Source organism: Heloderma suspectum, chromosome 17, assembly GCF_057233095.1.
Source record: "Heloderma suspectum isolate Gila_16-S chromosome 17, 16-S_ref, whole genome shotgun sequence".
In the NCBI taxonomy this organism is placed as follows: Eukaryota; Metazoa; Chordata; class Lepidosauria; order Squamata; family Helodermatidae; genus Heloderma; species Heloderma suspectum.
The window spans coordinates 10,055,153-10,079,406 of record NC_139474.1 but is presented as its reverse complement, the minus strand read 5'-3'; the positions used below and the strand labels follow the sequence as shown (position 1 = coordinate 10,079,406).

General features: G+C 46.5%; 3 protein-coding genes and 2 pseudogenes across 5 annotated transcripts in view; 1 reads left to right on the top strand and 4 right to left on the bottom strand.

The window, feature by feature from the left end:
• The window catches only part of UQCC3 (ubiquinol-cytochrome c reductase complex assembly factor 3), a 35,763-nt gene that overhangs the window by 4,872 nt on the left and 6,637 nt on the right, over window positions 1-24,254 (bottom strand). Inside the window, exons 3-5 of one of the 2 annotated variants that reach the window (XM_084824401.1) lie at window positions 23,643-23,721; window positions 21,715-21,789; window positions 3,869-4,088 (exon numbers count right to left, since the gene is read on the bottom strand). In XM_084824401.1, coding sequence (XP_084680527.1) covers window positions 3,939-4,088; window positions 21,715-21,789; window positions 23,643-23,702 — 285 coding nt within the window. In that variant the 5' untranslated portion in view covers window positions 23,703-23,721 and the 3' untranslated portion in view covers window positions 3,869-3,938. Of the gene's footprint in view, window positions 1-3,868; window positions 4,089-21,714; window positions 21,790-23,642; window positions 23,722-24,254 lie in introns of those variants that run through there. The other variant, XM_084824400.1, reaches the window with a different exon arrangement.
• On the top strand, window positions 1,699-10,453 carry LOC146334438 (uncharacterized). Of its 2 annotated transcripts, none has more exons than XM_084824398.1 (4): window positions 1,699-1,782; window positions 6,288-6,527; window positions 7,971-8,382; window positions 9,118-10,453. In XM_084824398.1, exons 2-4 carry the CDS (start codon window positions 6,339-6,341, stop codon window positions 9,159-9,161), a joined length of 645 nt encoding a protein of 214 aa, XP_084680524.1. In that variant the 5' UTR covers window positions 1,699-1,782; window positions 6,288-6,338; the 3' UTR covers window positions 9,162-10,453. The 2 variants fall into 2 exon arrangements, with proteins under 2 accessions (XP_084680524.1, XP_084680525.1); XM_084824399.1 differs by lacking the exon at window positions 1,699-1,782 and adding an exon at window positions 4,001-4,021.
• CSKMT (citrate synthase lysine methyltransferase) lies at window positions 9,635-17,060 on the bottom strand. Its single transcript, XM_084824397.1, has 2 exons — window positions 14,359-17,060; window positions 9,635-11,932 (listed from the first exon to the last, which is right to left on the bottom strand). The coding sequence occupies exons 1-2, from the start codon at window positions 14,795-14,797 to the stop codon at window positions 11,256-11,258; spliced, it is 1,116 nt and encodes a 371-aa protein (XP_084680523.1). The 5' UTR covers window positions 14,798-17,060; the 3' UTR covers window positions 9,635-11,255.
• Window positions 16,825-16,952, bottom strand: LOC146334437 (U2 spliceosomal RNA; annotated as a pseudogene).
• LOC146334435 (U2 spliceosomal RNA) lies at window positions 19,674-19,783 on the bottom strand (annotated as a pseudogene).

The following is a 24,254-nucleotide window of genomic DNA, read 5'->3' as shown; positions in this document are numbered from 1 at the left end:
GTCATTGACTCTCAGCCTAACGTACCTCACAGGGCTGTTGTGAGGATAAAAGCAGAGGAGGATCATGTAAGCCACCTTGGGTTCTTTGCAAGAGGAAAAAAAGCCAAGACAGACATGTAATAATAATAATTATCCCTGTAGTCGATAAAAGCCTTGCCTGAGTCATGCTGCCGCAAAAAGCACAGGAGCAGGTCAAACTGGGTTTGTTTGGTTAGTTGACAGCCCTATGATACCCTGATATTACTAAGGTTTCTCTCTCTCTCACCCCCCCAAATGACAGACACCATCTCCTTTTAGTAAGGCATCTCCCACTGTTCCCCACCCTTCATGCTGCGAGCCCTGTGACAATCTCTTTCTTTCACCCTGAGCTCATTAGCTGTTTCCATGAGCTCAGAAGGTGATTAATCTCCCGGGAGCACGTAGCTGATCCCTCTGCCCAGTGTCCTGGGGCAGTCTCACCCCTGGGTTCTAGCTCCTCTTCTGGCTCCCTTACGCTTTGTTCTGTTTGTCCAGCCTAGGCAAGCGTACAACGCTTCCCCACCAAATTACAGCGTCAGGGCAGAAAGGGCCTTTCCCTTCTGTGGCAAGAAGGCGAGTGCTGAGAATTCGAAGAGCATCCAGCCAGAATCCAAGAGCAGGAAAAGGTGAGAAAGTTGCGTGCCTGTGTGTGAAATTGTGTTTTTTTCTTGTCAAATCCCCACTACACTGCTGTCCAACTGCACTTCTTGAAGTGAGTTTGCCCCTCCTCCTCTGCCTCTCTAGATCCTCTGTGTTGTAGCAAGGGTATCTCTTGGACACCCAGGGTTGGCTCCAGAGGTTGGCACAATTGGGGATCTGCAAGGGGCCCCAAGGCCCACCACCACCATTTTCACTTTTTGAGATGGACCAGAGTCAGAGGAAATGCTGGGTTTTCCACACATGGTGGCCACTTCCAGATTAAAGGAACCTCACTCAGGGTACCTTACTCAAGGGTTTCTAAAATTCTGGCGTACATCTGTGTGTAGTGGAGCCATATTTTTTTTTGCACTGGGGAGAGGTAATCCATTGGCAAGTAATGCATTTGTCTCCTTAGTTGTTCTGGCTACCTATTAACTTCCAGCTCTGATTCAACATGCTGGTAATCAGGACTTCACACAAAATGTATCCAACATCCTCTTGAGTTGCTATGAAGGTTGCCAATTTGTTTTCCTGGCCCTTCTCCTATGCCTTTTAACAGCTGCCTCATGCACAGGAATGTAGCAAGTGAATCTTTTCCTTGGCATGGTGACCAAAGCGATAGGGCAGCCACGACCTGATTGGTTCTGCATGTCAGAAACTTGTTGTTCAGTAGTTCAGTCGGGTCCAACTCTTCGTGACCCCATGGACCATAGCACACCAGGCCTTCCTGTCCTGCGCTCTCTCCCGGAGCGTGCTCAAGTCCATATTCATTGCATCAGTGATGCTATCTAGCCATCTCATCCTCTGCCGTCCCGTCCCCTTCTCCTTTTGCCATGTCAGAAACTAAACGGGTAAAAAAAATTACCCCATCCCTTTTTCTCTCCTAAACACTGGGCAGTCTTGGGTCCAACATAATTCAGGGATCGTGTTCTCCTTTATCAATCTGCTTACTTTTTAAGGTCTACCAGCAGTATCCTGTGACAACCATCATATATTAGAGAGAAGACACCGGTAAGATCTTGGTGCAGGGTCTTTTTCATCATAGCACCCTAGTTGCATACCTCATGCCAGGCCTTGCTTTTGTGCAGCTTCAGGCAACTGCTGAAATCCTTCTTCTTTGGGCAGGTTAGTTGGTTTCACTGTTTGAATGGTTGCTGTTTATTAGGAGTTTCTTAACCACCCTGAGCTGATGGAATGGTGATCTATAATTCTGATAAAGCAATAAATATATTATCCCTGTCTCTGTATATTTAAAGGCACACGCACAGAGATTCTGTTTTCAGCTGTCAAATGTAGGAATTAAGGGGTGGGGGTGAGGTACTTGGTTGATGGCAAATGTAGTTCATTGAACAATATCTGCAGTCATTACCTAGTCCCTGACCCGCCTTGTAAGGTTGTGAATATAACATGGGATAACATAACATTATCATGTTTGCAGCCTGGAGCAAGTTGGAGAGAAAGGAGAAAGTAGCAGTTAGGAGTTATAACACATGTAGCCTGATCTTACACATGCTTACTCAGAAGTTTAGCAGGGCTTAGTCCCAAATGAAGGTATCCAGGACCATTCAGGATGAATGGAGCATATTAGGAGGCTGTATGTATCCACAAGGATAACCTTCTGAGCAAATTTGCACAGGAATGTTGGAGACAGTTGTGTTAGATGGATTCATTCATATAATTTTGATCTACCCCTTCAGCTGCTGGGAGATTTTGTATATTTCATTATTTTAAGGATCTCTATGCTACTTCTTGATTTAAACATTTCCAGGGCAGCTTAAAAGCTAAAAACAGTGAAATACATAACAAATCAACAATAAAACCAAAGCATGTTCTTCAATCAGGGATGATGCGAGTTGTACCCCAACAACCTCTGGAAGGCCACCGGTTTCACATTCCATCAGTTTCCTTTGGTGGGAAGGGACGCTGGAAGCTTGTTGCAATTTTGTAAAGCTCCATTCATTTACACAGGTCCAGGTTGAACAGGTAACACTGGGGCATAGAAGCAAGCACACAGGCAGGGGGCTCGATCCTTTGCTAATCTCAGTTCAACCTCTCGGAATCCCCACAGGTTTCTCCCAGCACAGGGATGTCCAAACCGGTCCTCTTGAAAACACCCTGAGCCAGACTTTGCAAGGGGCTTGTGAGCGGAGGATTGCTTCTGTGGTTTGGGAGTTTGAAGACCCCTGAATTCAGTGACTCATTATTGCTATTGTCTTTGTGTTGGAGGATGGATGTCTGAGCTCCAGGAGAGAAAGCCCCTGAGGTACAAACAGGGCCTCATACAGAACAGAATCATTGCTAATTTGCTCACATTGATGGAATAATGTGTTGGACCCTAGAACCACAGAGAGGGAGAGAAATCTCAGCAAGGGGCTGCTCTTTGCAGAGTGAGCGGGAAATCTTCTTACACTGCTGTGGTCATGTCACCCCAGGCCTTTGCCCCACATACAATGGGGCATGTGCTTGTGTGGGAGACACGACTTGTGGGTGTTGGTTGTTTTTTCTGCGGTTGAAAGATTATCTGGCCACGAGGCCACAGTGATTTAGAGCAACATGGGCATCTGTTAGCTCCTAGGCCGGGGCACTCTGACCCTAATCCTCCTTAAGCTGCCCCATCCTTGGCTCATTGCTGCCTGGTGAGTGACAAAGCATTGTGTTTTCACACCCCTAGGGTGGAACCCACTGGGAGGGAAGCCAGGCCAAATCCTGCTTGTATGCAGACATGAGCATCCCTTTCCCCAGAGTGTGAAGAAATCTACGCGTATATATCAGGGGTGCAGAAGTTCGGGCCTGGGGTCCCAATCCAATGGTGGCCATGCCCCTTCCCTTGGCACCACCCCTTTTCCCCCAACCTCTGATTCGTCTGTGGTTTCCTGACTTTTGTGCAGTTTTTCCCCTTCACCATTTGAAAAGGCCGAGATGCCTCTCCGAAGGTTTTAGCTAGCTGCAGTAAGAGCTTTAAGGTAAAATATACTGTTATTTTTGGTCCTTCCCCTTTTGCCTTCCAAAAGCTTTTCTGCAGTGGAATTCAGCCCTTGGGCTGAAAAGGGGTTCTGCAACCCTGGTATATATAGGCTGCCTTTACATTAAAGAAAAACCCCGCAGTGCTCCAGTTCTGGAGCCTTTCCTCATTTATTGTGGGCTCCCAGACAGGGACTATTGTTGAGAGAGGAAGCTTTTAATTTTCAAGGTTCCATAGAGCTCAATGAAACAGCGCCATCCAGTGGCTGTTTTAATCACATAACATTCTGAATTTAAATGATAGTTCATTAGTTCCGGATCTATTTGAGATGAAATAACCAGGAAATACCTCTGGATGTGCCGTGGAGGTTCACAACGTCATCTAAAGGACCCACCGACTTCCGTGAGTGAGCAATCTCAATAGCAGGATAAAAGCTCCGTCTGAAGGAGCCCATAGTCTCCCATATAAGCTAGCAAGATGGAGATGGAGGGTTAGCTTAGCAAAGCATCTCAAGAAGGGGAATATAACACACCACAAACTCCAACCCAATTGGCATCATTGTTTTTGGGTTTGCATTTCCTGGGAAAAGATGGAATGAGAGTGCAAAATAGGACGGGCTTTACTAGGCTGGGCAAATTTTAATGTGGCTGCACTTATTGGAATCTGCTAATGATGAAATGCACATATAACATACTTCCCATCTCAATGCCCAGAGAACATTTGGGAAAGTTTCTTTTTTCTTTTTTAAAATCGTACTTTTCTTTTATGTTCATGAAAAGATGGTTGCACAAAGCCACAGATAATCCCCTTTGGGAGAGTCAAGAGTTTTCCCAATATGCTGGAATTGACGAGACCAGAGGCTAATTTGGTCCAGTCAGTTTCAAATGTCCTCTGCATTCTATGGGACTAGGGAAGTGTGACTGCAGTTGGGAATAATGCAAAGTGTGGGGTGAAACAGTTGTTATTTCCCTGCTGGGAGGCACTCCCTGCAATTATGACAGTATATTTATCAAACACCTGAAGCAGTACAGATGGAATTCTTTGCCACCAGATGCGGAGATGACCACTGGTTTAGACTGCTTTAGAAGGCGATTAGACAAATGCACAAAGGAGGAAATGTCTGTTGCCGGCTACTAGCCATGATGGAACCTCCATGTTTAGATGCAGTAGACCTCTGAATATATGTTGCTGGATGACAAATAACAGGGCAGGGATGTTGGCTGGATACCGTGCCTTGAGGCATCCCAGAATCATCTAGCCTGCATTGTGCGAAACAGCATAATGGCTTCCTCAACCTGGTGCCCTCCAGATGTTTTAGACTACAATTCCTAGCCTTCCTGACCACTGGGCATGCTGGCCTGGGTTGATGGGAGTTGAAGTGCAAAACATCTGGAGGAACTTGGGTCTTATCTGCTAGAGTTTACACTGTACCAGTCCTGCTTAATCTGCAGAGAGACAGGTAATGGGGCTCAAGCGGTCTCTCCACCCTGCAACTTGGAAAAACTTCCTCCTAATCTTAGATGGGGGAGAAGGGGGCTGGCAGTGATTACTAACTGGTGAAAGAAAAGGAACTTTGCACATGGCTGAAGGTGCTCTTGAACTTATTATGACTTCACATGCTCTTGGGGCCAACAGACCTCAGGCTGAGCTGTGCTATGTTCTGACTGCAAATTAAGCTCCGTACAATCAACGTTATTAGTATTTAATGCATCATTTGCAACAAATAACGTGACCCTATGCAGTAACTCCAACTTGAGTTCAATGGGATTAACTCCCAAGGAAGTGAGCCTAGGACTACTGACTTAATCCACTTATTGGATGAACTGATATACAAGCCTTTCGTTCATTTAAAATGTGCTCCTAATGAATCATGCAGCAAACGCCGTCTGAGGAGAGGCACGTTGGGCGTAGGAGCGTAGATAGCTGTTATAAAATACTGTTGTTACAGGCATGTGTGCATCAACATAAAAACAAAATTGTTGTTATGTTTTTTCCCCTTTTAGTTTTTTTTTCCTGCCCAATTATAAATCAACTTTTGGGGGAAAAATAGAACAATTGAAGAAATTACAGGCTATTCTGTGCAAATGGACCCCTTAGGTCAAGGCGGGGGGGGGGACCAGCAGCCTGCCAGATGCAGGACTCCAAATCCCATCTGCCCCAGCCAGCATGGCAATGGTTGGGGATGATGGGAGCTGGAGTCTAATTACAGCTGGAATTGTGCAGGTTGCCCACCTCTGCCTTAAATGGCCCTGTTTTACGGTGCCTGAAGGATATAGCACTTGAGATGGATTTAGGGTCAGGAATCGATGTATTGGCGGCAACCCAAGTGTGTATCGCAAGCTGTTGGTCCTTAAAAATTGGGCACAGTATCTAAGAGAACCTACTTTATTCAGGAATTGAGGGGAGGCAAATACTGAGAAGACAGGGGATTTTGTTCGTGGTGTTTTGGAATAACAAATTCCAAGAAAGGTTAATTATTAATGATTATTCATGATTAATAATAACTAGTAATTAACCTTTGGTAATTATTAATACTTAAGATAATTATTAACAATTAAGATAAGTACTGAGTGTAATTAAGATCATTATTAATTGTTATTAATTATTAATCATTATTGTTATTAATATTTATTATAATTATCTTCCCACACACACACTCCTTGCCCAGGCAGGAAGCACCTGTATTCCCGGCATTGACCCTTGGCTTGCAGATGCCGTCATGACAGAAATGATGAGGGGCTCTGATGGTCCCAAGACCTCTGCCAAGGCACGTGCTTCACGCCAGATGCCAGCAGAGACTTTGGATCCAGCTGTGAACAATGAGGCAGGTCCAAACACGGATCAGGAGATGCAATGGATATTGGCCAGGGAGGACGGACCCCTCCAAGTGGCTTGTCTAAATACCCAGGTAAGGCCAGGGTGCCCTTGACAACTGCTGCCTCCCTTCCTCTTTAGATACAGGTTGAGCTATTTCCCTTATCCATCTTATCCACCATCCTCTTGATTGCCTTGGGTCTCAGCAGTTTCATCTCAAAGGGGTAGCAAGCAAGTTAGATACCTCGCTGGTGTTTTCCCATTCAATGTGGCATTGGAGACTGGGATAAGCAAGATGAACTTTGCAAGAGCGGAGTTGCTAGTCCAAAGCAGAGCCTCTTTGCATGAACTCACCTGCTTTGTCACTTTGTTAACTAGAGTTGATCAATGTAGGCAAAATCAACCTTGCACAAATGCATCGAAATTTGCCAAAAAGGCGGAATGAAAAGTGGAGGAAGCGAGAAGTACATGGATGTTTTATTTTAATTCTCTTCTCCCCACACCTTTAAAAATTCCTTTAGAAGTGTGCATTGTATAAATCTAGGATGAACCAGTGGAAAAGGGAACATCTTAGGCTGCATTAACAAAAGCATCGTGTCCAGGTCATGGGAAGTAATAGTTCCATCCTGTTGTGCATTATTCAGGCCACATTTGGCGTCCTGGGTCTAGTGCTGGATGCTTCATTTTAAGAGGGATATTGACAAAGTGCCATGGGGCAGACTTGCCCATTCACAAAATGGTTGCCAAGGTTGCCATGGCATGGCTGGTCACAAAACACTCATTTCCCAGAGGGCAAATTGATGGGACACAAAGAAAAGTCACTTGCCCAAGAACTTAAGTACAAGGCAGAGGGGTGTGTGTGTGTGTGTGTGTGTGTGGGCACCAAGAGAGATGTTCCGGGCATACTGGTGCCTAGGGGCACCACATTAGGGACCCCGACAGTACAGTGCCACCCTGTGGGGCATGTGGGATTGGCCTCTTTCCAAACACAGGTTATTTGCATTTAGATTAGAATTTTAGAGCTGGAGGTGTCCTTAGAGTCCATCTAGTCCACCGCACCCATCCCACTCGATGCAGGAGATCCTGAGTTGAAGCTCCCCCCCAAAAGACCTCCAGCAAGGGAGAGCTTTCCCCAGATAATTTTTTTTAAATGTTATTTATTACGTTTATATCCTGCCTTTTTTCCTCTTGCAAGGAACCCAAGGTGGCTTACCTGATCCTCCTCCTCTCCATTTTATCCTCACAACAACCCTGTGGGTAGGTTAGGCGGAGAATCAGTGACTGGCCCAAAGTCACCCAGTGAGCTTGATGGCCGGATTAGAACCCAGATCTCCTGAGTCCCAGTCCAACACTCTACCTGCTGCACCATGCTGGCTCTAGCTGGTTCCTCTGTCGAATGTCTCCTAATGTGCAACCGAAATCTACCCTCCTATAACTTGGGCCCATTAGATCTAGGCTTCCCAGAATTGACCTGAACATGTGAAGCAGCCTTCAGTTCTTTGATATGGGACTGAACCTTCTGTGCTTCCATCCCCAGCTCTTCCTCGCCCTGCCGCAAGGCCTGGGGGCAGATTCCTTCTGGGCCCCCACCATGGAGATGTGCAAGGACCTCCCCAGCGAGACGCCCAAGGGCATGTGCAAGGACCTGTCCGAGCTGCCGTGCGAGAAGATGCGCATCCAAGAGCCCCTGGGGGCTCTGCGCAGGGGGCGGTGCCAAGGGCCGCCATGCAAGGAAGCGCACAAGGCACCCACCCAGCGGCCCTTTGAGGAGGACCGCTGTGGAGAGCTGTGGCCTGGAAAAGCTCGCCTGCCCTCGATCGTGGTGGAACCCAGCGAAGGGGGCAACGTGGAAAGTGGGGAGCTCCGGTGGCCCCCGGATGACTTCTCGCTGCCAGAAGAGGCTGGGCAAGACAAGCTCTTTGCTGAAGGCGAGGAGGCGCTGGAGGCTGGTGAGCCAGGGGGTGGGCTTAGTGGATATGGGCACCTGCCTCTTTACAACGAAGGGGCAGAACTTCAGTCCTGGGGTCTAAATCCAGCCTGCCTGGGCTCCAAATCTGGCCGCAAAGCAAAATACCATCCTCCAATACCATCTTTGAAGCGTTGGAGTGAGAGCCAGGAGATCCGGGTTCTAGTCCCCACTTGACCATGGAAGCTCACTGGGTGACTTTGGTCCAGTCACAGACTCTCAGCCCAACCTACCTCACAGGGTTGTTGTCGTGAGGATAAAATGGAGAGGAGGAGGATCATGTACACCGCCTTAGGTTCCTAAGGAGTAAAAACGGCAGGATATAAATGTAATCAATGTCTGGAATGAATGTTTTGGAGCTCAGACCCTCACTTCTGATTTGTACGTAGATTCTTGGGCAATTTATTTTTCTTGCAGCTTCAGCAGTTCGCCTTTAGGGAAAAGCATGTTTTGTGACTGGCCATGCACACCGTTTTATGAAGGGGTAAGCCCACTGTTTAATGAAGGGGTAAGCCCCTTCTCCCCTACAGCAGCCATTTTGTGAGAGCACCCATGACACTCGCTCAAAATTCCAAAGGTGCCCACAGACCCAAAAAGGCTGGGGACCCCTGCCATAGCATATGCACCAGGATTCTTTTGCAACCAGATCAGTAGCTTTTTTAATCTCCCCACCCCCTGCTTCCTGTGACTTTCTCCTCTGCTGTTTTTATATTTTTAGGACTGTCTTCTTTCGAAAGTGATGTGGCGGATGTGCTTCTGTGAGATCGCTTGTGGCGTTTATTTTTCCCTGGGACAGAGAATGCCCTCTCACCCTCAGCCATGGGCAAACCTAATTCGCCGACTTCTTTTTGAGCTTTGAACCCAGGAGGAATGGGGCTCCTGGGCGTTGCCCCAGAAGCCAAATGGCCGTCCGGACGGCACTCATCCGTTTCAAGGTGTCTGTGTGGTGGGTAACAACAGCCCTGCTAGGCAGGCATGCCAAAGGAGCACAAAACAAAAGCTCACTAGTGGCAGTAACTTCTGCTTCATTCTCCCTACAGAGGTTGTTGTTGGGGGGAATAAACCTTTAACTCTTCTTGTTTCCAACCAAAAGGAAACCTAAACGAATGTGTGGGTCAACCAAAAGATGGCAAAAATTGTGCACACTTGGCTGATGAAAGGATCTGGAGATCTCAAACATTTGCACAGTTTTGGCCATTTTTTGGTTGACCTAATAAAGATATTACGCAAAATATGGATTTTGGAATTTTTATTTCCGTCAACATGGCTACCTTTGGTTTTATTTTTTATAAATGCATGTCATTCTGAATTAGCTCATTTTCTCTGTTGTACCCACCGTCTTGCTGCTGATGACCCCAGATCTTCCTTCCCTCCACCTGTTACCTCCCCTTGCAAAATTTTGATTGTAAGATCCTCAGGGCAGACACCTATCCTTCCCCATCCCCAGGTTTACCACTATTCATCATAACACACCATGTATGTTGATGTGCGCTGTACAAAGCAGGAGTGGGGAACCGGTGGCCCTCCACTGTTGTTGGACATCCATCAGCCGCAGTCAACATAGCAGGGATGATGGAAGCTGTAGTCCAACACATCCAGAGAGCTGAAGTTTCCCCACCTCTACTCCAAGTTATTACTTGATTGAACACTGTTATTATATTTTATCTTCTATGGGGGAATTCCTGTGAGGATCAACAAACTAGAGGTGATTTTTGCATTTAAAATATATGTGTAGAAATTATCTAGGATAATTAAAATGGAATATCTGGGTTCAGGAGGAGGATACCTATGAGCACCAGATGCTGGGGGGGGACAGACCTGAGGAAGATTCTTGCCTTCTTATGGGCTTCCTGGAAGCATCTGGCTGTCCCCTGTTGGAAACAGTATGCTGGGGCTAAAGAGAGCTTTGGTCTAATTGAGCAGGTCAGTTTATGTTCTTCTGTGTATTACACTTGGGAGAGAGTAACGTTAAGCTGAGTCTATTTTTAGAAATCTGTTTGCTCAACATTCACAAACGCTTGTCTAAACCTCAGGAATAAACAGTTTCTGCTGGGTGCCCGATGTGATTATTTTGATGGGAAATTGCTCTTTCTACGGGATAGCATTTTGCTACCCAGGAGGGATGGGTCCTTCTCAGTCTAATGGCAGGTCTTGTCCAAGCTCAGGTCCATGTGCACAGGTGCAGTTCTGTGGAGGATACTAACTGGGTGCAAAATCCAGCATCGCGTGCATCTCAAGCTTTTGTTAAAAATAAAATCAAAACAAGCTTCTAGTCCTTAAGGCTGTGAAGATATGCTCAAAAACACATGGTCAGCCTGCGGTGAAATCTCCGAAGCCAGAAGAGTTGCTGAATAGTGTGTCCAGTGGTTGGGGGGCAGGCTTCATAACATTGCTGGGGGCAGGTTTTTGAGGGCCCATAGAGAACAAGACACCCTCCATGGGCTCCTTCCATCAGGAAGTCTTACTCACCGCCATTGTCGCCAGCTGCTCTTGGAGAGCTCCATTAGCATTCTGACTGAAACCCAGAGCGGAGTCACTGCCCCATTGGCATTGAAGCCACCAGTCTCCACCGGACTGCTGTAAAGTTGCAGACTGAATGCAGCTGCTGCTGCATCTGAATCCTGTTTTATGGACTGTTTTCCATATTTCAACATGAAAGGGGAACGGCAGTGCTGGAATATGAACCCTGATTTCCAAGATCTCAATCCGTCTCTCCCTTTCTAAATGACAGGCCATTTCTGATCTCATCTCCCATTTCTTCACCAGGCTACGAAATGGCCATGCTGGCTGGGAATGATTTTGAGGTCCAACACACCTGGAGGGGTTCAGGTTGGGGTCCAGTTTTGCGCTCCCCTTCTACTCGCCTGCCCCGCAAATCGCTGCTGAGTCCAGAGCCCTCGGGCCAAGAATGTAGGCGTAGTAGCTGATGCCATTAAAGTGCCCGATCTCCCTTACGGTGACGGGCACACCCCCAGCATGTTCCAAGAATGGCACTCTGGCATCAGGGTCCTCGTCTGAGAACTGGAGCAGGCTGCCCTTGGGTTTCAGCACCTGTAGGCATTCTGCCACCAACCTCCTGGCTTTGCCTGGCCCCTGGGGGCAGCGCAGCGTGGCATCACAGGTCCCTTTGTCAAGGACCAAGTGGAAAGACTTTGGCCCGAAGCTGCCCGTCAGGTCAGTGGCATCACCCAAGCAGCAGTGCAGTTCGGATAGAGGGTGCCGTGGGGGGGCGCTGTCCTGCAGCAGCTGGCGCAGTGTGTCGATGGCTGGAGGTGAGAAATCCAAGCAAGAGACATGGAGCTGGCGGGGCGAATCACGATACAGCCCCAAGCCCAAGGCTGATGTGCCGCAGCCCACGTCCAGGATCAGGGCCTGGCCGGACGGCAGACCCTGAAGAACAGACAGCAGAAATCTTGAGATGTCTTTGTAGCCAAAGAACCAGTCGAAATGACTGGGACCGGCTGCTCCTTCCTCCTTAGTGGCATAGAAGCGGTCCCAGGTGTCACGCTGGTCCATTCTCCAAAGCAGGTCGTCTGGGAGACGGTCAGACAAAGCAGAAAGTATCACAGATGGAGGAAGTAGACATAGGCAAGGCCACACTTGTGTCCCTCTGAATTATGCCTGTCAACCTTTTCCCCCTCCTTCAGTCTGTACCTGTAACACAGCATCCCTGCATGCAGAAATGTAGCAGCTAATTTTTATTCCTGCCTGGTATGGAGAGGAAGTTGTGGGAAAAGCTTTAGCTGCTTACTGTCTATATGTCAGGCTTCTGCTGCAGGCACAAAGCCAAGAATGGGGGGAAATGATGGTGATCCTCTTTAACTAAAGCTGCTAAGAAGTCCATGAATAGCTTGAGAATTAACCCCCACCCCCACTGGGGGGGTAAGTTTCTTCATGAATTACACCTGATCCAAGTCATCCGTGAGACACGCTGTGGGGCACAGTTGGCAACCTCAGCTCACCCCATCTTTCTCTGCCCCCTTGAAACTTAAAACATGCATCATCGTCTTAAACAGTGCAGTCCTATCCATGTTTACCCACAGTGTTGAAAGGGGCTTAATCCTTAGTAAGTATGTTTAGGAGTGTAGCCTGAACCATCCTTTTTGTGACTGCAGGTGCGTTGGCAGCGATTACGTTTTCTGCTTTTTGAGTCAGTCTTTGAACCATATCGGTACACACAATTGGTTTTAAAATATACACACTCAAAAGGACAAACATCCAACAATAAAAACATCCCAAACTCACCTTTAATATGCACGGAATAGAAGAAAACTCATTACAGGCATTAAAGCCCTATTACCAACTGATTAAGGCTGCAATCCTATCCCCATTTACCTGGGTATAAGGGCCAAAACAGACATGACTTTAAATCTGAGTCTAGTAGCTATGTCTTTTTTGTCTTTTTTCTAATGTCTTTTCCCCTCCCTTCATTTTTACTCTAGCGTAGGCAATTCAGATCAGGATCTTAGTGCGAGGGGGTAGGGTTTTTTTAAGATCTGGACTGGTGGCCCTGCACCTACACTTAAGTAAAAAAAAAAAGACATGTAGCTACTAGACATAGATTTAAAGTCATGTCTGTTTCGGCTGTAAGTGATGGCCTTGCCAAATGGCCACCCCAGGGAAACCCACAGCATGCACAAAACACCTTTATGTCAATGACAAACGAAATAAAGTATTGAGTGCTAAGGAAAAACTGTTTTTTAACTGCAAGGAGAACACCCACATGTGAAACAGAGTAGTTCTATTTGCTGTAAATAAATAAATTATGGATGCCTCCATAACTCCTTCACTTCGTGGATCTCTATCCAACTTTTCAACTCATGTCCTCAAAGCAGTTCACATTATTAATAAAATGCAATGGATACGTCAGAAGTCATATATTAAAAAAAACCCAAATTAACAAACAAACTATCCCAGCTGGAGCAAGCAGCTTGTGTCATCTTTGCCTGCCTGCCTGCCTCTCTCTGCTCTCTTTTTGAACATTCCTTCTTTCTAGCCATCAATGAAGGGGCGAGCCCAAGAGTGAAGAACCCCAAACTACTTCCTGCCCCACCCTGTCCCTGCCTAAGACCACAGTTTCTCCACATTTTAAACCAAGCCCTGCCCCTAACTCAGTGAATTGTTTGGGTGTGTGGGACGCTGAAGCGAATCCAGTTTGTACCTTGTGAGCCACTTGGATGGGAGGGCACCCCATGTAAGAGAAACGAGGGTACAAAGGCAGGTCAAGCTTCCAAAGTAGATGCAAAAAGGAGATAAATTTCTCAGGATGCTGGAACAAATATTTTATTTGCGAAAATAAATACAATCTTTGTTCCAGCAGTCTGTTAAGTTTCTCCCCTCTTTGGGTCCACCCCATGTAAGAAGAGGAGGACAGAAGCATAAATAATAATTCGTTTTTTTAAACAAAAAATGCACCCAGGTTTCCTCTTTCTATTTAAATTTATTGCTTTTATAACTTTCCTCCAAGGAGCTAAAATTGGTTCTGGAGGAAGAGTGTGATATAAAGCCCCCTTGAGTGCCGTTTTTGGTAGAAAGGCAGGGGACAAATCAAACAGTGATAATAACAATAATAAATGTAATAAATAAATAAATGCACTGCAGTGGAGTAGTAGCATGCTGAAGTGCAGGCATGCATCGTGTCTGTCCCCTATAGCTAACACCCTCAAGGAGAGTCCAAAAATGCAGGTGTTGATGCATGTCAACGAACCAGTTCTAGCCGTTTTCATTTCCACCAGGCGCAGGTCTTTGGTCAAGTGAATGGGTCTGAACTGCGCATTCAGGACCAAGGCACCCCAAAAACACTTGGCATGACGAAAGAGAACAACATAGCGTCACTGGCAAAATCCATTTCTCCCCCAGCTCCTTGTGAGGATTGCAGCTAAGCTCAGAGGGAACAGGGAAGCCTGAGCGGGGTGTAAACCAGATTTTACCCCTCCCGGAGCTTTTGCATAGCACCCACCTGCCCAAGCAGAAGAGGACAGGGAGACAGAATGATGCAAGGGCCGCCGCAGGGTCCTTAAAGTCCCCCGGGGGCCTTTCAGCCAGCTGAATATCGCTGCTCCTGCTGCGGCTGCCATCTTCAAGGGGGTGGGAGGAAAGGCAGAGGAGGAGCCAAGATGATCGCCCAGAAGGAGGCGGCGGCTCGGCCCCGGCAGGGAACGTCTGCGAACTGTCCTGCGGAACCTCGTGCACCGACCCAGACCTCGCCTAGCTGCACAGCTGGCGGGGAGGAGATCTCTCCAGGGTTTCAGGCAGGGGCAGGGGCGGGGCAGCCCATATGGGCGAACTAGGTGGTCATGGACAGGGGGTCTTTTCCCAGCCCCACCTGGAGATGCCGGGAATTGAACCCCGGCTCTTCTGTGTGCCAAACGTGAGCTCTCCCACTGAGTTATGGCCATTCCCTTAAAGATAATGCAAGATTCCAGTCCTCATGATTTGGAATAACGGCTGATTTAAATAGGAACATAAGAAGCTGCCTTGGAGTGAGTCAGACCATTGCTGCAGCTAGCTCAGTATCCTGCTTGTGGCTTTCCACAGGGTTTCAGACAGGGGTCTTCCCCAGCTCTACCTGGAGGTGCTGGGGATTGAACCTGGGATGCAAGGCACTGCCTCTGCTATCTGAGCGATGTGATCAGTAATGTAAAAGTGCTTTCAGTCAAGGCTTTTATGGTGCCATCGCCCTGGCTCATTCACAAAATTCCACAGGGAGGGCCGAAAGCTGCTGTCTTCCACTTGTAACCCTCCCAGGTTTTTCCACTACTTCTTCTGTCTTTTCCCCTCCCCTTTCCATAAGGGAGAAGATATGGAACAGCTGCACAACATCTTTGGACTGGTAGTGCTAGGAGCCCTCTGTCTACAAGCATCCTAAGATTCTAGTCCTCACCGTTCTGAATAAAAGTCTGATTTACATTAGGAACACCGCTTCCCACCGAGTCAGAGCACTGGTCCGTCCAGCTCTGTGTTCTCTACACTGACTGGAAGCAGCTCCCCAGTGACAGGGGTCTTTCTCAGCCTTACCTGGAGATGCTGACAATTGAACCTGGAACCTTCTGCATACAAATCATGTGATCTATTACTGAGTTACTGCCCATGCCCAAAAGAGGCAAGAACTTTTTTCTTACCCAGGCATGATTCACACCTATCAAACCTATAGCCATTATTAGCAGCTGGGGCCTTCATTTGATAGGGGAGCATTTGGGAGAGGAAGGGCACTGCTTGTCCTGCAGGAGAGGGAAAAAGCAGCATCTCCAAAATTCCCTCTCCTGCATAACTATGAGAGAGAAGGCCTTACTTCTCTCCCCTCTAAGAGAATTAAAATACATATTAATACTGAATTAAGGCAGAAAGCATCACAGACAGAGGAAGCTGCCTTTTTCTCTCTCTCCTTGCATCTGGGCCTGTAACACAGCAGCCCTGCATGCAGAAATGTAGCAGCTGAAGTTTTTATTCTTGAAGTCTAGTATCCAGGCCCGGCTGAAGGGCAGACTCTGAAGGATGGAGAGTAGAAATCCCAAGACATCGTTGTAGCCAAAGGGCCTGTCAAAATGGCTGCAGCTCCCTGCTCCTTTCTCCTTAGCAGTATAGAAGTGGTGCCAGGCATTGCACTGGTCCATTTGTCATCCAGAAGATGGACAGAGGAAGCCGAAAACATCATGGACGGAGAAAGCAGACAGAGATGAGGCTTGTTTGTCTCCCTCTGAGTTAAGGTTGCCACTTTCCCCCCACCCTTGGATCTTTGCCCGTGCATGCAGACATGTAGCAGCTAAGGGTTTTACCCCTTGTCATGTAGAGAAAGTAGTGGGAAAAGCTTTAGCTGCTTAGTGTCTATATGTCAGGCTGCTGTTGCAGGCACAAAGCCCAGAGGAATAAAGGTAGTGACCCACTGTGGTTTCTAACCAAAACTGCTAATAAGTCTACGAATACCTTGAGAATTGCCCTGAGGATGCTGGAAGTTACATTCCAAGACATCTAGGTTGGGGAAGCCTGTGTGAAACTATCCCTGTTAACCAGGGGCAATGCCTTCTCTTTGGTATCTATCCCTGGTAAACTGCTGTCCATATTTTGCCTTCAGGGGAAATTTGGGGGCTGTTTAAATAAAAGTGGTACAGATCTGTCCTTTTGTATTTTTCTTTAAACAACCTATATACCACTTGATATCATGAAATATTTGGGGTCAAAAACAAGCAAGAGAACACGCCGCTAAAGAGCAACTGATCGAGTTCTCCTACACTTGTTCCTCTTTTTTCCCCCATAGCAGACTGACCTAAATAACAGTAATATATATTCCCCCCTATTAAAAAAAAAATAGTTTGTTGTTTATTCGCTGAGTTATTCCCAACTCTTCGCTATCTCAAATGTCGTGGGATAAATAACTATTATTCTTCAGAAACACATCTGTTTTTAAACCAATATTATTTCCCCCGTGGGGAGATGTACCGTTCCTAGAAATACTGCAATATCAAGTCGATGCGCGAAATGGATGGAACAAGCTCCTATTCCAACTTCCAGTTACAAAAATCCATTTAATATATTGTTCTCAAATAGAGAACATGTTGTTGTTGTTGTTCAGTCGTGTCCGACTCTTCGTGACCCCATGGACCATAGCACGCCAGGCCCTCCTGTCCTGCGCTCTCTCCCGGAGCGTGCTCAAGTTCATATTCATTGCATCCGTGATGCTATCTAGCCATCTCATCCTCTGCCGTCCCCTTCTCCTTTTGCCTTCAGTCTTTCCCGGCATCAGGGTCTTTTCCAGAGAGTTTTCTCTTCGCATTAGGTGGCCAAAATATTTGAGCTTCAGCTTCAGCATCTGTCCTTCCAATGAGCACTCAGGGTTGATTTCCCTTAGGATGGACTGATTTGACCTCTTTGCAGTCCAGGGGACTCGTAAGAGTCTTCTCCAGCACCACAGTTCGAAAGCATCAATTCTTCGGCGCTCAGCCTTCCTTATAGTCCAGCTCTCACAGCCATACATTACTACTGGGAAAACCATAGCTTTGATTAGACGGACCTTTGTCGGCAAGGTGATGTCTCTGCTTCTTACTATGCTGTCTAGGTTGGCCATAGCTTTCCTCCCAAGGAGCAAGCGTCTTTTAATTTCATGGCTACAGTCACCGTCTGCGGTGATCTTGGAGCCCAAGAAAGTAAAATCTGTCACTGCTTCCATTTCTTCCCCTTCTATATGCCAGGAAGTGATGGGGCCAGATGCTATGACCTTAGTTTTTTTAATGTTGAGTTTCAAACCAGCTTTTGCACTCTCCTCTTTCACCCTCAACAAGAGGCTCTTGAGATCCTCTTCGCTTTCTGCCATTAGGGTGGTATCGTCTGCATATCGGAGGTTGTTGATAATTCTCCCAGCAATCTTAATTCCGACCTCTGATTCATCCAACCTGGCATTTCTCATGATGTACTCTGCATATAAGTTAAATAAGCAGGGTGACAATATGCAGCCTTGTCGTACTCCTTTCCCAATTTTGAACCAATCTGTTGTTCCATGTCTGGTTCTTACTGTTGCTTCTTGACCCTCGTACAGGTTTCTCAGGAGACAGGTAAGGTGGTCTGGTACTCCCATCTCTTTAAGAATTTGCCACAGTTTGTTGTGATCCACACAATCAAAGGCTTTCGTGTAGTCAATGAAGCAGAAATAGGGGTTTTTCTGGAATTCTCTTGCTTTCTCCATGATGCAGCGAACGTTGGCGATTTGATCTCTAGTTCCTCTGCCTCTTCGAAACCCAGCTTGTACTTCCGGTAGTTCTCGGTTCGCATACTGCTGAAGCCTAGCTTGTAGGATTTTGAGCATCACCTTGCTGGCATGTGAAATGAGCGCAATTGTGCGGTAGTTTGAACACTCTTTGGCGTTGCCCTTCTTTGGAATTGGAATGTAAACTGACCTTTTCCAGTCTTGCGGCCATTGTTTAGTGTTCCAAATTTGTTGGCATATTGAATGCAGCACTTTAACAGCATCATCTTTTAGGATTTTAAATAGCTCGGCTGGAATACTGTCATCTCCACTAGCTTTGTTGTTAGTAATGCTTCCTAAGGCCCACTTGACTTTACTTTCTAGGATGTCGGGCTCAAGTTCAGTGACCGCACTATCATGGCTATCAGGGACATTCAGATCTTTCCTGTATAGTTCTTCTGTGTATTCTTGCCACCTCTTCTTAATCTCATCTGCTCCTGTTAGGTCCCTGCCTTCTTTGTCCTTTATCATGCCTATCTTTGCACAAAACGTTCCCTTGAGATCTCCAATTTTCTTGAAGAGATCTCTAGTCTTTCCCATTCTGTTGTTTTCCTCGATTTCTTTGCATTGTTCATTTAAGAAGGCCTTCTCGTCTCTCCTTGCTATTCTCTGGAACTCTGCATTCAGTTGGGTATATCTTCCCCTTTCTCCCTTGCTTTTCGCTTCCCTTCTTTCCTCAGCTACTTGTAAAGCCTCATCAGACAGCCACTTGGCTTTCTTGCATTTCTTTTTCTTTGGGATGGATTTCGTTGCTGCCTCCTGAACAATGTTACGGACCTCCGTCCATAGTTCCTCAGGCACTCTGTCTATCAGGTCTAATCCCTGAAATCTATTCCTCACCTCTACTGTGTATTCATAAGGGATATGATTTAGGTCATACCTGAATGGTTTAGTGGTTTTCCCTACGTTCTTCAATTTAAGCCGAAATTTTGCAACAAGAAGCTCATGATCTGAGCCACAGTCAGCTCCAGGTCTCGTTTTTACTGACTGTATAGAGCTTCTCCATCTTTGGCTGCAAAGGACATAATCAATCTGATTTCGATATTGACCATCTGGTGATGTCCATGTGTAGAGTCATCTCTTGTGCTGTTGGAAAAGAGTGTTTGCTATGATCAGCGTGTTCTCTTGGCAAAACTCTTATTAGCCTTTGTCCTGCTTCATTTTGTACACCAAGACCATGCCTGCCTGTTATCCCGGTGATTTCTTGACTTCCTACTTTAGCATTCCAATCCCCTATGATGAAGAGAACATCTTTTCTTGGTGTTAGTTCTAGAAGGTGTTGTAGGTCTTCATAGAACCGATCAACCTCAGCTTCTTCGGCCTCAGTGGTTGGGGTATAGACTTAAATTACTGCGATGTTGAATGGTTTGTCTTGGATTCGTAATGAGATCATTCTATCATTTTTGAGATTGTACCCCAGTACTGCTTTTCCCACCCTTTTGTTGACTATGAGTGCTACTCCATTTCTTCTAAGGGATTCTTGTCCATAATAGTAGATATGATGGTTACTTGAATTAAAGTTGCCTATGCCTGTCCATTTTAGTTTGCTGATACCCAAGATGTTAATGTTCAATAGAGAACATACCAGATATTAAACTGATAAGAAAAGATACTGCATTTCATCTTACCCAAAAGGCTGTAAAGCAATACCAAACACCGAGCAGGGCAGGGCAGACTCCTTTTCCAGAGGTCTGCCGGGTACAGAGAGCAAATCCAGCCTCCAGACAGCTCAGCGCCACACCAGAATCAATAGAGTTGTAATTCCAGAGAACATACTCTGACAAGATTCCTTCTTTGAAAATCCAGGTTAGCAGCCCCCTGGTAGGAAATTTAAGCTAAAAATTGTGGATTTTCTCGATCTCGTCAATTTCTCTGCCAACAGTGGTTGGCGTGTTGTTTGCATAAACCTACCTATTTTCCCATCATGCTCTGCATAACAGTGACCTCCCTGCCTGCCAGCAGAGGTCGCGCGTGTTTCTCTTCCTGCGAAAACCCAGCTGTATGTGCCAGCAGAACGTTCGAGATCATTAGGGAGGTGTTACGGGCAGAAAACGTGTTCCATGTAAATGAATGTGCTGCACATCACGACTGCACAGAACGTACCTGGCCTCCCGTTCCCTCTGAAAGTATTCACTAGTTAAGTCTGACATCAGAGAAGTGTTGCTTACTCCTGCCCTTTGAGTTTCCATTGAAGCATGAAATATACCACTCCCACCTGAACGATGACACCACCGTTCATTTTAATTGGTTTTCCTTAAAGAAATGTAACACTGTCCATTTTGACCACACCACGATTCAAGCACCTCAAGAAATATATTTGGGGTAGGTATGTCTCTCTGTTCTAACTCTGTCAACAGTAGACAGGACACAATCTTTTGCTGACAAAATTCTGCAGATTTTTTCTCTACCCCTTGAAGAAAGCCTAAAAATAAGAAAAAGGCCGAAATGTGTTGGGCTTCCTACAATAAATTAATTTTGCCTCCTGGGAACCTGTTTCTCTTCTTTGTGATCTACTTTGGATGTCCACCTCCTTCTGGTTTCTCTGTTCTAATAGAAACAGGAATGTCTCAAATCTAAGAACTGGTCATTGTTAACACGTTTGCAAGGTCTTTTCTACAAACATGAGGGATATGAAATTTGCGTTTCATTTTTTGGCAAAATCTGGGTTTTTTTCTCCTTGCCGAATTGTATGCTTATTACACCTTCCACAGCTCTGCCCTGCTAGAGGGCATGCAGTGACAGCTTATGCCTGATGGGGCTGGTGGTGTAGAGGGCAGGGCAGCTGAAGGCAGGCAGGCACTATAGGTTAATCATGGATTAAACAACCCACAGTTAACCTACAATCAGCAGTTAAATTAACTGTGGGTTGTTTAACCCACAGTTAACCTATAGTGTCCAGGTTCAGATGTCAGGTAGCAATCTCTGATCAGTTCTATTGGAGGTTGAATATGCAAAATGGCTGTGGAACGTACCCAGCATGTGTCGTGGCAAATCTTGGGTTACGCATGCTTGCCACCATTACATGGGAATGGGCCCATTAATACAAAAGCACCCCTTTGGACCCACATTTTTCTGTCCCGGCAACAACTTCCATTGCAAAGAAAAGGGAAGCTGAGGGCAAGATCATGATTGCAAATTGGTGGTGGCAGCAAGAGTATCTGCAGACTCATACAAAAGCTACCGTGGAGCTACATTTTTCCGTCCCAGCAGCAACCCCCACTGCATAGACAGGGAAAATGGGGCAGGGGGTCGAAAATGGAAGAAAAAAACGAGAATGGGGAGAAAAATCAATATGCATTTAAGAGCTTGGTGAGGACAGGACATAAGAACATAAGAAGAGCCCTGCTGGATCAGACCAAGGGTCCATCTAGTCCAGCACTCTGTTCCCATTGTGGCCAACCAGCTGCCCATGGGAAACCCACAAGCAGGACATGAATGCAACAGCATAGGACACATTCTCCATGGCTGGTCCCACTCACCCAGGCCAGCAGCTTCAAAAATAACATTATTTAAACATTGAAATTAAAAAAACAACAATTAAATAAAAGTGAGGGTACCCCAGAAAGCAAAGCAATGTACCTTGACTGTGGTGGCTGCTTCATTCCAGTCTCCGCTTCTGAGTCCATAAGTAGCAGCAATAATTTTATAGCATAGCTATAAAAACAGAAGGAACATTCACAGCTGAGCAACAAATTTAGCTCTCAAATTCCTGACCACCAATGCAAATAAGGTAACACGCAACGTAACCCAATTTTCATTACCAAACAAGAGAAATCAAGAATCTTTCCACAAACAAAATCACCAGAGTCAAACTCTTTCTTGCACACAGAGGCACACAAACACACTCACTCTCTGTGCCCCCCACCCCCCAAATCTTGAAATGTGCATTAAAAACTATTTTAAAAGAAGGAAAATAGAGGCTTTCAGTACATGCTGTGGTGCTGTCTCTGGCCAGAGCAAGCAAAGAAAGCATAACTATGCAAAGCCCATGTATTCACACCTGCAGTTTATCTGTCTGTTTTTAAGGCAGCTGTGATTGGCTCCTGGGTGCCCTTTGCTGATGCCCATTTTTGCATGCATTAACAAGCCTGCCCTGACTGGCTTGGTGGGCAGGAGCTGATTATGACCATATACAGCCTCAAGGCACAGTGCTCCACTCAAGACACTCTGAATGCTGACCAACTTGCCAGTTATTGTGTTTGGAACATTCTGAGCATGTGCAGACAGCTCCCCACGGAGGGGAGAAAAATGGCAGCGGACGATTGGCAAGGGGTGGGAAGGAGACAATGGAGGACCACCGAAGGCTCTAAGGAAGGAGGGCTCCACCTGAGAGAGTGCCTCCTTCTTTACCAACCTGCCCGGTCAGTGAGGTCATCAGAGGGCATGTTGCTGGTGGTGCCACATGGACCCATGGCCTGGTTGGAGTCAACCAGGTAAGGGCCTTCAGTGTGGTGGACCCCTTCCTGTGGCATTCCCTGCCTTTGGAGGTCAGGCAGGCACCAGTGCTAAGTTCCTTCTGGCGCTTCCTGAAGACACTGTTGTTTCAAGAGGCCTTCTTTGCGTGACCAGCAGTGGTTTATTAAATTTGACCGTATTGGAATTTGTCTTTAAAAAAAATGTTTTAAATGTTTTAACCTGGTGTTTTATTCTTGTATCTTTGTTGTTCACTGCTCCAAAATCTTCTGATGTGGACTGGCATATAAATATTGTAAATAAATAAATAAAAAGAAGAAGAGGGAAATGGGGCTATTCTACCTGCCCTGCTGAAAGACCTCCCCATCAATGCTTTTCCTCCCTCAGCTGTCATCACCACCAGCCATTCCAGCAAGCTATACTGAGGGAGATGAGAGGGGGAAACAGGGCCAGTCTATCAGCCCTGCTGAAAGATGAGTTCATGTTTTTCATCTTCCCTCCCCACCCCTTTTTCCTTGTGTGTTGTGACTTTTTAGATTGTAAGCCTGCGGGCAGGGACTGTCATCTCTATGGAAGGCAAGAGATGAGAAGGGAGACTTAATTTTGCCAGCTTTATTAGATTTAGGAAAGGAACAGGGATCACTGTATATACCAACAAAATGGAGGAGTGTTTATTGGTTTGGCTTTGAGTTAGTGCTCCAAGGTTCATAATGACCAGTTCCAGACCTACAATTTGGCTGTAGGGATTCTCTCAGGATAGTTGCCCTCTGGCAGGCTTAGAATATCAAGGCAAGAAGGTCGTTTGGGAGGTCAGCCTCGGACATGTAACAGCAAAGAACGGGTGCCTAAAGCCACAGATAATGGCCTTTGGCCCAGAGACTGCTTAAGGCTTCTCTTCCTACAATTTATACCTCAGACTTGCCTTCCCCAGCCTGCGGCCCTCCAGATGCGTGCAACTGCAACTCCCATAATTCTATGCTGGCTGGGAATTATGGGAGTTGTAGTCCAGACCTGGAGGGCATCAGGTTGTGGGAAGGCTGCCCCAGACTTTCAGTAAAAAATGGCTCCAGCAATTTCTTGGCAAGGGACGTTACCTCCATGTCGAATGGGCTCTTCTGTGTCCGGACAGTCCCCAGAGAAGAAAGGAATGCCATTCTGCATTGTTTGGTGCATCTGGAATAGAGGAAAAAATCAGAGCTGTGCACAAATGGCCTCTCAAAAGTCTTCACCCTGTTTGTGGGCAGAGAAATTAGGGGGGCAGTTTCATCAAGTTTCTCACAGGTAGGGCTCACCACTGGTAGGGGCTGCAGCACAACTTCTTTCTTTTGGGGGTGGGGGGTGGATAAGGGTTTTTGAGGATTTTCTGCTGCAATAACGTCAACTGTGTTGGCAGGCCGGCCCCCATTTTGCATCCACCAAAATGCAGGTGAGGTGGGGGGCAATGTTGTGTCAAGCTCCAGGGATGAGGGGAAGTTAGCGCTGTGCCAAAATCTGTCCTCCAATTTCCTGAAACTTTTCTTTCCCCATGAAAGGGGCTTCCATTGTTCTGCCTCACTCTCAAAACAGTCGATAATTTATGTTGGGGGCTGTTTTTGAGCTTACCTAATCACTGCTAGCGTCCCAGGCCACCCGCACTTTCTGGTTTGAGTAGGCCCTATGGGAAGAATTACCTCTCGAAGTCTTCCCCTGGGCTTTAATTGAAGTGT

Excerpts from the sequence above, each read along its gene's own strand:
- LOC146334438 (XM_084824398.1), top strand. The coding sequence starts at position 6,339 with ATGACAGAAATGATGAGGGGCTCTGATGGTCCCAAGACCTCTGCCAAG. Across the intron at positions 6,528-7,970 it reads TGGCTTGTCTAAATACCCAG|CTCTTCCTCGCCCTGCCGCA; the intron begins GTAAGGCCAGGG and ends TTCCATCCCCAG. Across the intron at positions 8,383-9,117 it reads CGAGGAGGCGCTGGAGGCTG|GACTGTCTTCTTTCGAAAGT; the intron begins GTGAGCCAGGGG and ends TTATATTTTTAG.
- CSKMT (XM_084824397.1), bottom strand. The coding sequence starts at position 14,797 with ATGGCCATAACTCAGTGGGAGAGCTCACGTTTGGCACACAGAAGAGCC. Across the intron at positions 11,933-14,358 it reads GTCCTCTTCTGCTTGGGCAG|ACGACCTGCTTTGGAGAATG; the intron begins GTGGGTGCTATG and ends ACCGTCTCCCAG.